The 15,308-nt window shown below is 35.5% G+C and overlaps 1 protein-coding gene across 5 annotated transcripts in view; it reads left to right on the top strand.

The window, feature by feature from the left end:
- The window catches only part of INTS13 (integrator complex subunit 13), a 32,712-nt gene extending 17,692 nt beyond the window's left edge, over nt 1-15,020 (top strand). For 2 of the 5 annotated variants that reach the window (XM_030938667.1, XM_030938666.1), the window contains 9 exons: nt 2,474-2,563; nt 2,750-2,857; nt 4,026-4,204; nt 5,624-5,794; nt 6,074-6,228; nt 6,546-6,776; nt 8,925-9,064; nt 13,769-13,904; nt 14,668-15,020. In XM_030938667.1, the coding sequence (XP_030794527.1) occupies nt 2,474-2,563; nt 2,750-2,857; nt 4,026-4,204; nt 5,624-5,794; nt 6,074-6,228; nt 6,546-6,776; nt 8,925-9,064; nt 13,769-13,904; nt 14,668-14,707 (1,250 nt within the window). In that variant the 3' untranslated portion in view covers nt 14,708-15,020. The remainder of the gene's footprint in view (nt 1-2,473; nt 2,564-2,749; nt 2,858-4,025; nt 4,205-5,623; nt 5,795-6,073; nt 6,229-6,545; nt 6,777-8,924; nt 9,065-13,768; nt 13,905-14,667) is intronic. The other 3 variants (XM_010379851.2, XM_010379855.2, XM_030938668.1) reach the window with 3 other exon arrangements.
- Nucleotides 15,021-15,308: the final 288 nt, after the last annotated feature.

The raw sequence follows: 15,308 nt of genomic DNA, 5'->3' as shown, positions 1-15,308 counted from the left end.
ACAAAAATGGGCCAGGCATGGTGGCTCACGCCTGTAATCCCAGCACTTTGGGAGGCTGAGGCAGGAGGATCACGAGGTCAAGAGATCATCCTGGTCAACATGGTGAAACCCTGTCTCTACTAGAAAATACAAAAAATTAGCTGGGCATGGTGGCGCACACCTGTAGTCCCAGCTACTCGGGAGGCTGAGGCAGGGGAATCGCTTGAACCTGGGAGGCAGAGGTTGCAGTGAGCTGAGATTGCACCACTGCACTCCAGCCTGGTGACAGAGTGAGACTCTGTCTCCAAAAAAAAAAAAAACTTACAAAAATGTCAAAAATATCCTTTGTAACACAAAATAGTTCTTTAAAATAGTTGTTGACTTGGCCTGTAGTTACATGCATTACATGTGGACACTATGTGTCAAATTTATTTTAACAATAGGAACAGAGCACTGTGGGAGCACACAGGAGGCTGCCTGTGGTGCCAGTAAGAGTTAGGCAAGTTTTACTGAGGTGGTAACAGTGTAGCTGGGTCTTGGTGAGTAGGCTTATACTTTAGCCCAGATACCTTCCCTAAGTTCCAGATCTTTTTTTTTTTTTTTTTTTTTTTTTTTTTTTTTTTTTTTGAGACAGTCTCACTCTCTCTCCCAGGCTGGAGTGCAGTGGCACGATCTTGGCTCACTGCAAGCTCTGCCTCCCAGGTTCACGCCATTTTCCTACCTCAGCCTCCCGAGTAGTTGGAACTACAGGCGTCCACCACCACGCCTGGCTAATATTTTGTATTTTTAGTAGAGACAGGATTTCACTGTGTTAACCAGGATGATCTCGATCTCCTGACCTCGTGATTCGCCTGCCTTGGCCTCCCAAAGTGCTGATATTACAGTCATGAGTCACGGCACCCGGCCCCTAAATTCCAGATCTTTATATTCTGCTGCCTAATTGTATCTCTTAGATGTCTCTCAGGCACCTACATCTCAACATGCCCAAAACAACTTAGGAGCTTTGCCAACTGAACTAGTCTCCTTTTTCAGTGAATGGCCCTGTTGTCTATTCATTTATATAAGGCGGAAACCTCAGAATCACTTCTGAGGCATCTAATCCATCATCACATTTTCTTGATTGCATCTACTAATATTTCTCACGTACATCAAAATCTCCATCTCAGCTACCAATAACATTTCCCTAATCCAGCCTTTCATTTTCTTATTTTTTCCATAGAGACAGGGTCTCACTATGTTGCCCAGGCTGGTTTCCTGACCCCCTAGCAATCCTCCCACTTAGGACTCATAAAGTGCTGAGATTTTAGATGTGAGGCACTGCGTCTGGTCCGTTTCTTTAGTTAATTTCTACTCATCCCCTTATAACTCAGACCAGTCTTCACTTCTCAAGGAAACTTCCCCTGGTGTCTTGGAATTTGACAAATCTCCCTCTTTAGTCACTCATAGCACTGTAGATATTTCCTTCAAAGCCTTGTCAGCTTTATGGTTGCACATTTGTTTATTATTATTAGATTAATATCTCCTTATGTATTTACTTTCCAGATCCCTTGGTTTGTGTTTCTTCTAACTAAACTTACTAGAATTCAGTATAGGTATGCATTTTAGATTCCTTAATCTTTTTCTGAGTACTTAACCATGTCATTTTATCATTTAATAGTGTGGGCAGGGAAGAGCAGTTGTAGATGCTTGAAATTTTTTAAATTTTCGCTATTGACTTTCAGTGCAGTGACCTAAATGATTGGTTTAATAACGAATGTGGAGGAAAATTACTATTTATTTTAATTATAGATAATATCTATACTCTATTTGGTATTTGTCCAGAGGACCTGATAAAAAGATGTTGTCTCAGAGATATTTTCTCTTACAGAGTTTAAACTCATTTGGAAATCTTGGTAAACAATTTGAAGCTTGTGATCTACTTGATAATGTTAGTGTTTCTCTGACATTTTTTTCATTGTTGTTTTTAAATGAACTTTTAATTTTAGAGTAGTTTCAGATTTACAAAATAATTGTTAGGACAGTAGAGAGTTCCCCTTACTCCATACCCAGTTTGCTCTGTTACTATTTTTTGCTTTTATTATTACTATTTTTTTTTTTTTTTTTTTGAGGTGGAGTCTCACTCTGTTGCCCAGGCTGGAGTGCTGTGTCGCAATCTCGGCTCACTGCAACCTCTGCTGCCCGGGTTCAAGTGATTCTTCTGCCTCAGCCTCCCGAATACCTGGGATTACAGGCACCTGCTGCCACGCCTGGCACATTTTTGTAGTTTTAGTAGGGACAGGGTTTCATCATCTTGACCAGGCTGGTCTTGAACTCCTGACCTCATGATCCACCTGTCTCAGCCTTCCAAAGTGCTGGGATTACAGGCGTGAGCCATCATGCCCAGCCGCTTTTATTATTTTTTAAATTAACACATAATGGTATATATTTATGGAATACAGTGTGATGTTTTGATACATGTATACAATGTGTAATGTCTCTTGACATATTTTTAAAGGTGATTCACACCTAGGTGGTGGCAGTCGAGAAGGCCCGTTTAAAGAAACGATAACATTAAAGTGGTGTACACCAAGGACAAATAACATTGGTAGGTATTTAAGAATAACTGAAAAAGACTAAATCAAAAGGTTCTTCAGGTATTATGTGGGGGTCAATTAATTGATTCTGTTTTGCATTTTCGTTTTTCATTGTTTCAGGACTGAATGAATTCAGTGAACAAGTTTTTTTTTTTCTTTTAATTGTGAGAATATTTCTTTATATTCTTTCAAATCAGTGTTTTCTTCTATTTCAGAATTACACTATTGTACTGGAGCTTATCGGATTTCACCTGTAGACGTAAATAGTAGACCTTCCTCTTGCCTTACTAATTTTCTTCTAAATGGTAACTTTCATCATTTAATGGTTTTGCCTGAAATTATTTATATTATTTGAATTATTTATATTATTATTAAATTATTATTTGAGTGAAATTATTAAGAGTAAGAACCCTGGAAAGCTATTTTCATCACTATAGCTTTGCCATTTATTTGTGAAAGCTGTTTTAAACTTATGTAATTCGAAATACCCTTTAACAGTTTTTACTAACATTTAAAAGATGACTTTAGGTTTGGCTTTCAGGCTATTTTATCTAAGCAAGTTTTATTTAATAAAATTGTGAGTATTTCTATTTTAAAAATTTGACCTTTAGAGTCTAAATTGATTTGTTTTAGAAGCTACAATTAGAAAATAGATTAAAAAAATAAAATAGAAGCTGGAATAATGTAGACCATTTATCTTGGCCCATTGAATTTTAAATCAAAGCAAAGATGGACTTACTTGAACATGATACCTTTATCATAAATAAATATTATGTTTTTAATATTATACCATATGATTCTTACCTATGACCTTAAATCTGTGGTTTCATTGTGTGAAATTTTTTTTACAAGTCTTAATTATTGGATTCCAAATTAAAAGCTTCTCTGGTAATTCTTATGATCATCTCAGGTTTTGGAACTAGTGATCTAAAGAGTCAGTCTGTCTTTATCATAAGGTTAGGTCATTGTTAATTAAGCATAATTTGATTATCAGACTAGGTGAAATTCAGATTAACATTTGGACATGTAGAATAGAAAGTAGTTATGATTACCGTGTGGATGAGGAACTGTCGTGTAAGTGAACTGGGACTGTGCCTTCTCCCCAAATGTTCTGTAGCATTAATAACCTGAGGATTATGGAGCAGTTGTCTCACTTTTCTTCTTGAGGTCCAGGAGAAAAATTCAATATGTACATGTAAATTGGATGAACCATATAGCCAAATGTATTATTTCAGAGACCACTATAGTTGTTGTGTGAAACTGTATAACTATGTAACCTTGGAGTAACTAAGATATAGTTAAGGCTAGAATTCAGATTTCTAGGCATGGAAGAGTAGATACACTAAATTAGCAATGCAGGTTAAAATACGGGGATCAATAAATAAAATGAAAAAATCTAGATGTAAATCTCAAGGAAATAAATGAGAGCCCGTTTGAGTTTCATTACTGATAGCGTAATCGTATTTTTGACAGGTCGTTCTGTTTTACTGGAACAACCACGAAAATCAGGTTCTAAAGTCATTAGTCATATGCTTAGTAGCCATGGAGGAGAGATTTTTTTGCACGTCCTTAGCAGTTCTCGATCCATTCTAGAAGATCCGCCTTCAATTAGTGAAGGATGTGGAGGAAGAGTTACAGACTACCGGATTACAGTAAGACTCTAATATCTATAAATTTTAAGTTTTGAATGTGTCATCATTCAGCAAGTAGTTATCAAGTGCTCGTTAAATGCTAAGATCTGTGGAAAAAAAGAGATTTGGAAGAAGTTGATTATTATTTTAATTAGGTGAATTTCCTGCAATATTTGCTCAAAAATTCTATTTATCATTGTTTAATCTTATTTTATATTCAGTGTATAGTGAGATGTATCTGAATTGCAATGACATGCTGGAATTGTAGGAAATAATAAATTGATTTGAACTAATATTTTAGGTGAAACTTAATTTCTAGTAATTTAAATGGCAAACAGAAACCTGGAATATTTGGATTGCTGCTACTTTGAAATAACATAAACTTTCGTATTATTGGGAAGAACATAAAGGGAAATATATGTCCCTTTTTGGTAGAAATTCTGTTCTAATTTTGATTTTTTATTCTCCCTCCTCTCTTTCCTATTTGGTATTTCATAGCTGTTTACTTCTTGAGGTGGTTGTAAAAACTAAGTGTGATATATGTATATGAATATACTTTGTAAACCACAAAGGGTTATATACTGTAAGTAACTTTTTAATTAGGATTTTTTAAAAAAACATATTTAAATAAGGAGAAGCCTAATCAATATTTATTGTAGAAAATTTAGAGAATATAGGTGTCTTAAAAAAACACCCACACCTGTAAATTACCTATAATTTCATCATTCACAGATAATTATTGTTAACATGTTTATGTTATGTCAAGGTAGTTTGTTTGTTTGTTTGTTTTGAGACAGAGTTTTGCTCTTGTTGCCTAGGTTAGAGTGCAGTGGTGCAATCCTGGCTCACTGCAACCTCCGCCTCCTGGGTTCAAGTGATTCTCTCTCCTCAGCTTCCCGAGTAGATAAGATTATAGGTGCCTGCCACCACGCCCAGCTAATTTTTGTATTTTTAGTAAAGATAGGGTTTCACCATGTTGGCCAGGCTAGTCTCAAACTCCTGACCTTAGGTGATCCACCTGTCTCAGCCTCTCAAAGTGTTGGGATTACAGGTGTGAGCCACCGTGCCCAGGCTCAAGGTAGTTTTTAAATAAGCAAATGAGTCTTCTAATATGATTAACTGACTCTTTTATCTATATGTGATAGAAAAGTTAAATTACAGAAGGGGGAAAAAAGTGTTTCTTGGTTTTTACAAAAGGTGGGGAAAACATACCATGAATGCATTTATGTTTGAGGCTTTCTTCATTTTCACCGTATAAAGGCTGATAGGTTTCAAGTTCAGAAAGGATTAAAAAAGGAGTGGAGTTGAGGGATACTGTTAGAAAAAATGTTTTGTTGCACATCACAGGACAGAAGACATCAGGGAAACAGACTAGTACATGTAATCCATACTGAAACATTAGACATAGTTTCTAATTTTATCTTATTTGGTTATCATTAGGATTTTGGTGAATTTATGAGGGAAAACAGATTAACTCCTTTTCTAGACCCCAGATATAAAATCGATGGAAGTCTTGAGGTCCCTTTGGAACGAGCAAAAGATCAGTTAGAAAAACACACCCGTTACTGGCCTATGATCATTTCACAAACCACCATTTTTAACATGCAAGCGGTAAGTGTTAAGTAGCTTCAACTTTTCTTATAGATTAGTTATATATTCTTTATAGAAACAAATTAGAAAATTTGTAATTTATACCATTTCTTAAGCAAAGAGTGAAATATATGAGCTTGCTAAAGTTAAAGAATTAATAATTAAAAATTGAAGTGATAGTTATAGATTCCTTCACCATGATAGTCTTTAAAATCCTTTCAAAAATCAAGTTCTGCCTAGATGTTTTGATATTTATTTTTCAAGACAGATTTTCTTTTTTCTTTAAAAAAAATCTAACAGGTAGTTCCATTAGCCAGTGTTATTGTGAAAGAATCTCTGACAGAAGAAGATGTGTTAAACTGTCAAAAAACAATATACAACTTAGTTGATATGGAAAGAAAAAATGATCCTCTACCTATTTCCACAGTTGGTACAAGAGGAAAGGGCCCTAAAAGGTAGATTTTTTTTCTTATTTTCTTTATAGATCACATTTACTTGATACATACTGTTTTTCTCAAGATAACTTACTCTATATGTAAATTTTATTTGAGGACTTGTATGTGTGTGTGTGTGTATATATATATATATATATATATATGTTTGAGATGAAATAATACAAAATCATAAAAATTGATATATTATAGCTTAGAATTTCACTGTTAACTACCAAGTAAGAGGAAGGAAGTCCACATTTCATTATTTCTTTTTACTTTACCAGTAGAAAGTGACACTTCAATATTATTTAAAGAGTATTTCCAAATCTTTACTGCAGAGATGAACAATACCGTATCATGTGGAATGAATTAGAAACCCTTGTCAGAGCCCATATCAACAACTCAGAGAAACATCAAAGAGTCTTGGAATGTCTGATGGCATGCAGGAGCAAACCCCCGGAAGAAGAAGAACGAAAGAAACGAGGAAGAAAGAGGGAAGACAAAGAGGACAAGTCAGAGAAAGCAGTGAAAGATTATGAACAGGAAAAGTCTTGGCAAGACTCGGAGAGGTGACTTCTTGGCACTGATATAGCACCACAGTGCCTTTTGTTATATCACATTCTGCATAGAGCATTTTCATACATTCTAACCTGATTTAATAGTAGTTCATTTAATACATGTTTGTTCATTTTCATTACTGTAATTTTATCATTCTTAAAATCTAAAGGATCTTTCTTGGGCGTAAAAAAGTGTGAATTTTTACTGTTGGGGCAAAGTTAGTGTTAGTTTTTCTAATTAACTTCTGAAAATCATAATGCATGATGTTTAGTATCAGTATGTGCTTTATGTGTTGTGAACCTCACAGATGTAATTTATTCCTCTGTTCACTAAATATTTATTGAATGCTTAGGATGTGCCAGGCATTTGGCACAAGATCCCTACCCTTGAAGAACATACAGTGTGATGGTAGAGACAGACAATTAAATTAGTGATTGCAGGCTGGGCGCAGTGGCTCACACCTGTAATCCCAGGACTTTGGGAGACCGAGGCGGGTGGAGCAGTTGAGGCCAGGAGTTTGAGACCAGCCTGGCCAGCACGGCAAAATCCAGTCTCTACTTAAAAAAAATACCAAAATTAGCTGGGTGTGGGAGCACATGCCTGTAGTCTCAGCTACTCAGGTGGCTTAGGCACGAGAATCGCTTGAACCTGGGAGGCAGAGGTTGCTGTGAGCCGAGATCACTCCACTGCACTCCAGCCTGCAATAGAGTAAGACTCTGTTGGAAAAAAAAAAAAAAAAAAAAATAGTGATTGCAGCAAAGTGTGGAAGGTGCTATTTTAAAAATAGGCATAGGATGGCCTTGGAAGCACAGAAAAGCATACAGTCCATTCTGAAAATGTTCCTTAATAGTATACTCTTTTCCTTTGGTTTGTGATTTATATTATGATGTCAAAGTTAAATCTGAAAAAAACATAAAAGTAATAAAGGCTTATAAATAGAAATAGCGTTATCAGCTGGCTATATCCTCTATCCCCTTGCCAGAAATCAGACCAACACCAGGTAACTTTTTTAAAATTAATTAATTTTTATTTATTTTTTTGAGACAGAGTCTCACTCTATTACCCCAGCTGGAATGCAGTGGCATGATCTCGATTCACTGCAGCCTCTGCCTCCTGGGTTCAAGTGATTCTCATGCCTCAGCCTCTCACGTAGCTGGGATTATAGGTGTACACCACCATGCCTAGCCAATTTTTTGTATTTGTGGTAGAGAGGGAGTTTCACCATGTTGCCTAGGCTGGTCTCGATCTCCTGACCTCAGGAGATCTGCCCACCTTGGCTTCCCCAAGTGCTTGGGATTACAGGCATGAGCCACTGCAACTGACCAAAAACACATCTTTTTATGATGGAAAATTTCAAACATATGTAGCAATAGAACAGATAGTTACTCATCATCTACTTTCAATGATTAACAATTCATGGCAGATCTTATTTCATATATATCTTCATCCACTACCTTCACCACTACCCCCATAGGAATACTTTGAAGCTAATTCTGGAAATCCTATAATTTTATCCATTAATAATAGAATACTTTTATTCTCTTTGACTTTAGAAGCTCATGTTTTCCTTAGGGCTACTGAGCTTCTGAAACAAAACTGGCTCACCGTAAGAGGGAAAAAGTACTGTCATTCAGATCCCACTGGGCTTCAAGTACACTCTTGTGTATTTTGCAAGTGTTTTTGTTCTCTGATGAAACTCTATAAAAGCTTAGAGTTAAGTTTCTGATTTGTAGAACATAAATACATCTGCACAATACATAGACTAGAGAATAAATGGGGATAAACTTATTAAACTTATTTGTAATTTGAAATTCAGTATTTTGTTCATATCTTTAAAAATCAAAATTGTGCAATTTCTTCTGAAGATCACATCATTTCCTACCTTTTAAATTTTAATTTAAGTATTCTTTTTTTATATATTTTACAGCTAATTCCTGAATTGTTACATTGTTATTATGAAGGAAAAGGGAAACTTGTATTTAATTGATTAATTTCTGTTACCTGGTTTTAGATTGAAGTTTTTGATTAGTCCCTAGGTTTATTTTATGAGATTAACCATCTTCTATAAAGGTTGATATGCAAAGATAGTTTAATTATTAGACCATTTTTAGACTTCTAAAAATTTAAACTTTACATTTCATTATTTGTCCCTCTAAAAGATTAAAAGGAATCTTAGAGCGTGGAAAAGAAGACTTGGCTGAAGCTGAGATTATAAAAGATTCGCCTGATTCCCCAGAACCTCCAAACAAAAAACCCCTTGTTGAAATGGATGAAACTCCACAAGTGGAAAAATCAAAAGGTAAGGTACAGCTGTGGTAACTAGCTTTATAAACAGTTTTCCAGGCTGGGTGTGGTGATTCACCCCTGTAATCCCAGCACTTTGGGAGGCCGAGGCAGGCAGATCACCTGAGGTCAGAAGTTAAAGACCAGCCTGGCCAGCATGATGAAACCCCACCTCTACTAAAAATATAAAAATTAGCTGGGCATGGTGGCACACACCTGTAATCCCAGCTACTCAGGAGGCTGAGGCAGGAGAATCACTTGCACCTAGGAGGCAGAGGTTGCAGTGAGCCAAGATCGCACCATTGCACTTCAGCCTGGGCAACAGAGCAAGACTCTGTCTCAGGAAAAAAAAAAAAAAGTTTTCCAATGAAGCTCTGTTTTGTACAGTGTTATTTAATATTGTTGTGTGTATGTGAGGAAGAGTTCTTAGGTATTCATGGATGCTGTTTAGGAGATTCTCTCTTTACAGCCTGTATTAGTCCAGTGTCATGCTGCTAATAAAGACATACCTGAGACTGGGTAATTTTTAAAGGAAAGAGGTTTAATTGACTCACAGTTCCAGCATGGCTGGGAGGCCTCAGAAAACTTACAGTCATGGCAGAAGGAGAAGCAAACACGTCCTTCTTCACGTGGCGGCAGCAAGGAGAAGGGCAGAGCAAAGGCAGAGGAAGCCCCTTATAAAACCATCAGATCTAGTGAGAACTCACTCACTGTCACAAGAACAGCATGGAAATTTGGGTGGGCACACAGCCAAACCATATCACAGCCTTAGAGAATGTAGGCAGTAAATATGTTTGTCAGTGTTAAAAACAAAAACAAGTAGTGTCATACTTTCATTAATGAAGCCTTTGGAAAATAAGCATATAAAGTTTGTGTTTTAAGAAATTTTAAATATATAAACTTGAATCTGTTTATGTTCCTGATACTATAGTAAGAGCTGGTATATTGAATACAAACTCTTTTACCCTAAACTCTTACTAAACCTAGAAATAATGTATTATCACTCTTTTATTGCTATATTAAAATATGTTTGAGTTTTAGTGTAGTTATAATTATAAACAATATTTTCACTGTAAAGCCTCTTAATCTCTTACTTATAGGTTAAAAGTTTAGTTTCCTCTTGAAGGAATTCTAGGCACCAAGGATATGATTTGGGATTGGCAGCTCCTGAAATCATTCTAGGCCTTAGTTATCTTGAAGGCAAACTAGATTTAGTCTTTTTAGGATACATGTGTAATGGTATGCCATCATTAGACTACCTGATGTCCTGCCACTGTGCCTCTCCTAAGGCAGTAGAACCAGCTTATGAATATTGGCAGCTCATCCTAGGGAGAAGGCAGGCTTATTTGTTTTTGATATGCTTGTTATAGTGTATATATATAGTGATACATATGATATTCTTCAGTTCACTAGTTTCTTTGAAACCAGAGATCATCCTTGAGGTGATCTTATTATATTTGCCTTTCAGGCATTTGCTAGAGGGCCCAGAAAATAATAAGATTTAAATAGATGTTTTTTGATAAATTGTTTCTCATATGACAAAATATACCACTGTTCATTAGGATGGGAAATTTAGGTATACTCTAAACAGTGTTTCAGCATTGCTTGGCAAATAGAACTCTCAAGGAGTATTACTGAGGTGGAGATTGCAGTGAGCCAAGATCGTGCCACTGCACTCCAGCCTGGGCGACAGAGTAAGACTCAGTCTCAAAAAAAAAACAAAGAGTATTTATACTGGCAAAAATTGCAAGCAACTAAAAGCCATATTAGTAAGAAAATGACTGAATAATGGTGTGTCCATAGGCTGGTATGTATGTATTTATTTATTTATTGAGACGGAGTCCACTCTTGTTGCCCAGGGTGGAATGCAATGGCACTGTCTCAGCTCACTGCAGCCTCTGCCTCCTGGGTTCGAGTGATTCTCCTGCCTCGGCCTCCCGAGTAGCTGGGATTACAGGTGCCTGCCACCGTGCCCGGCTGATTTTTATATTTTCAGTAGAGACAGGGTTTCACCATGTTGGCCAGGCTGGTCTCGAACTCCTGACCTCAGGTGATTTGCCTGCCTCAGCCTCCCAAAGTGCTGGGATTACAGGCATGAGTTACCACGTCTAGCCCCCACAGGGTGGTATTTATATAGCCCAAGAATAATTATTGAATGAATATGTAAATGAGTAAGTTTTTTTAAAGCAGGTTACATAAACATATGTACTGTGATCTCAATTTTAAGTTTTCATACACGTATGTACTAGCTTGTCACTTAGATGAAATATCAGCTACCATTAAATTAAATGGATCCCTGATGCTTTTCACCATAGAAATATGTGGAATAGCTCATATGAGAAGCAACTTGATTGCACATTACTGCCTTTCCTTGTAACTTTCTGTTTGAGCCTGGTATTTGAAAAGTGTTTGTTTTTTCTTTCATTCTATTTTATAACCTAAATTGCATATCTCTTCTGATCAGCAACTTATCTGGGCCTTTTATTATACCTCAGTTTTATCTGCTTTGGAAGATGACTTCCCAGGCCTCCCCAAAGTGAATTTTGTGCCTGCTGTATACACTGCACTTAAGGTTGGGCTATTCCAAATGTGCCGTCTAGATTTGGCAAACGTCTATTCAGCTGTCTTTGTATGATGCAGTAACAAAACAAAACAAAACAAAAAAGAAAACATTTGTTGATATAGATTGGCACTGGAAAAAAGAGTAAAATTTTTAGTTGTTAGAGCAGTGGCATTAGGATGATTTTATATCCTCCTTTATGTGTTTTATTGTTTTCTAAATTTATTCTCATGAACGCGTATTAGTTTTATAATAAGAAAAATAAGAATTTTTAAATATATATGATAATATTAGCTCTTTTTGATGTACAGTTCTGTGAGTTTAGACAATACATACCACCACCACAATCAGGGTACACAACAGTCTGTCACCTGAAAAGATTTCCTTGTATTGACCCTTTGTAGTCATCCTTCACTCTCCTTCTCCCCAGTCCCTGGTAACCACTGATATGTTTTCTCTTCCTATAATCGTGCTCCCTATAATTTTTCAGAATGTCTTATAAATGAAAGAAAATGTCATGCCACCCTTTGAGATTGGCTTTTTTCACATAGTATTATAATGACTAATTTTATAAGAAACTGCCAACTTATTTTTCCAAAGTGGTGGTACCATTTTGCATTCCCACCACCAGTGTATGAGAGTTCTGGGTGTTCTGCATCCTTGTCCACTTACTGTTGTCAGGGTTACTGTTTTTGTTTTGTTTTTGTTTTTCATCCTATAAGGTATATAGTGATATTTCATTGGTGTTTTAATTTACGTTTCTCTCATGATTAATGATGGTAAAACTCTTTTCCTTTGCTTATTTTTTATCTATCTTCTTGGGTGAAAGGTCCATTAAAATATTTTGTACATTTTTAAATTGAATTGTTTGTTTTCTTATTAGTGGATTTATTTATCTGGATACAAGTTCTGTGTTGGATATGTGATTTGCAAGTATTTTCACCCAGTCTGTGGCTTGTTCTTCTCTTAAACGATGACTTTTGCACAGCAGAAGCTTTGTATTTTGATGAAGTCAAATATATCCATTTTTGCTTTTATGATTATGCTTTAGGTGTTACATGTTAGAAATCTAACCCAAGGTCACAAATGCTGATTTTTCTTATAGGAGTTCTGTAATTTTAGATTTACATTTTGGCCATGATCAATTTTTGAGTTATTTTCTATAAGGTACAAAGTATGGGTCAATATTAATCCTTTTGCATACAATGTCCTAATGTTCCACCAGCATTTATTGAAAAGATTATCTTTTCTTCATTGAAGTATTGTACATTGATCAGAAATTTGTTGACTGTGTATGTGGCAGTCTGCTTCTGGATTCTTCTTTATATTCTATTGGTTTATGTGGCCATCCTTTCACCAATCCAGTACTGTCACAGTCACTTCAAATTAAGTCTTGTAATGAGGAAGTAAGAATCTTCTTTTTTCTTCTTTTTCGAAATTGTTTTGGCTCTTGTAATTCTTTTGCCTTATCATATTGTGCAGGAAAGAGTTAACATAGCAGGCCTGAGACTATTATAATTAGAAAAGCCTGCTTGCAGGTTTGGCTCTTGGCTGGCATCTGGAAACTTGGCTTTTGAGATGTTGCCTAGATAATGAACTGAACACCTGCTTCCCTTCTGAAAGTCTGGAACTTTGGTCGTTATGGTTAGGTAGAGAATACTCACCTGATCAGCCCCCAATAAAAACCCTGGACTCTACTCAAACAGACTTTCCTGGCAGAAATATTGCACACGTGTGGCTGCATGTTTGCCTATGGAGGTAGTATGCACTCTGCATAAAACTCATTGGAGAGAGTGAGCATGGGAATCCTGCAAATGGACTCTGCCAGTCTCCACCTCATGTGATTCTTCTGCTTACTGACCTAGCTGTGTCTCCTTACTGTATTGCTGTAATCATTCTTAACCAGGAGTATAACTTTACATGTAGTCATTTGAGTCCTTCCATCAATCACTGACCTAGTGGTTGCTCTTGGGGACCCTGAAACACATTAATTTCAGAATAAGAGGAAAATGGTTGCCTTAATTGTGTAAAATGAACTACAGAATTAACTGCCTTAATTGTGTCAAATGAACAACAGAATTAAAGGTAAGTGTAAATTGTAAATTCGGAAGTAATAAATTATTCTGTCTTTTTTTTTCTTCCTTTTAAATATAACACCAGGGCCAGTGTCCTTATTATCCTTGTGGAGTAATAGAATCAATACTGCCAATTCCAGAAAACATCAGGAATTTGCTGGACGTTTGAACTCTGTTAATAACAGAGCTGAACTGTATCAACATCTTAAAGAGGAAAATGGGTTTGTGTTATTTATTGTCAAAATTGGTTTTGTCAATTGCCTGTACAGTACCTTAACAAACGTTGCTTATTTGTAATAATCAGCAATTTTTTTATTACTAATATTTTGAACTAATACATGTTCCCCATAAGGAGAAAAAATTAACCTCTTTGATTTTTGCTTGTAAAAGGCTCAATTATATTGATTGTAACCCTGAAAGTATTTACTCCTTAGAGCATTTCTTTTCAATGCTTAGTAAACATTATAGAGGGAAAAATCATACCACTTAGGATATAATACCAATCTCTGTATAATAACAGAGGGAAATGTTTTCCTATTAAGGAATACAATATTAAGAATATTGATTATAATAATCTCAGATCTGATTATTTTGATTTTTTTTTTTTTCAGACGAAATCCTCTTAAAAATTTGTTGGTAGAAATACATTTATTTAGTGCAAAAGGAAGTAAATTCTTGACTAAATCGTAGAGATTTTTTCCTTAGTTTTGCTTGGAAAGGGAGAGTGTGGTATAGTCAAACAAACAAAAACCAGTAGCCTTTGACATGTGACCTTGGGAAGGTCACTTAGTCTCTCAGGGCCTCAATTTTCACTGTAAAATGAAGTTGGCCTAGCTAGAGGAACCCTAACGTTAGTCTTTTCCTAAAATGCTGATGTTCTGTTCTGTGAATATATTAAGTTTCATGTGAAAGGTAGATAATTAAGGAGACAAAAATGTTAATGAATATTTATTTTATCAACTCATTTTTTCCTCCTATTTTCAGGATGGAGACACCAGAAAATGGAAAAGCCAGCCGGCAGTGAAGAGTGACTTGAAGAACTAAATTTAGTATATTGCAAAAATATTTTGGGTGGAATTCGATATAAGTACTTTTACAGCAAGATTGTATAGTTATGTTGCCTGGACTGGTTTTTACATTTTTAAAATATTTCAGCTATCATTTTTGTACTAATTATAAAATTGGCACATAATTCAAAAATATACATTTGAGATGATTTGCCCTCCCAAATTATACAAGTTTATTTTATGGTATAAAGTGTTCTCTCTGGAAATGTTTTTAAAAAAATTCTTAGGCTTCTCTTTGCCAAATAAAACTATTAAAATATTTGACATGCAGAACATTTGAGAATTCCTTTAGAAAACACTTTAGTCACTTAATGACTGAAAACAACCTATAGGAATTTTTAAAAATTTGATGAGAGTTTAAGATTTGCAATACTTAATATAAAATCTTTCTTATTAAACCGCATCATATATTGTGCTTTTCTTAAAAAGAACATTGTTTTTATTTTGTTTTAAGTTATTTTGCATATGTGTTCTTATCCATTTAAAAGTACAGTTTTCAGGTAGGTTGTGTAATTTTATATTTACTACTATTGGGTAATTTTACTCTTTATGTTTTTC

Source organism: Rhinopithecus roxellana, chromosome 10, assembly GCF_007565055.1.
Source record: "Rhinopithecus roxellana isolate Shanxi Qingling chromosome 10, ASM756505v1, whole genome shotgun sequence".
Taxonomy (NCBI): domain Eukaryota; kingdom Metazoa; phylum Chordata; class Mammalia; order Primates; family Cercopithecidae; genus Rhinopithecus; species Rhinopithecus roxellana.
This window is presented reverse-complemented; position numbering and strand designations above follow the sequence as displayed.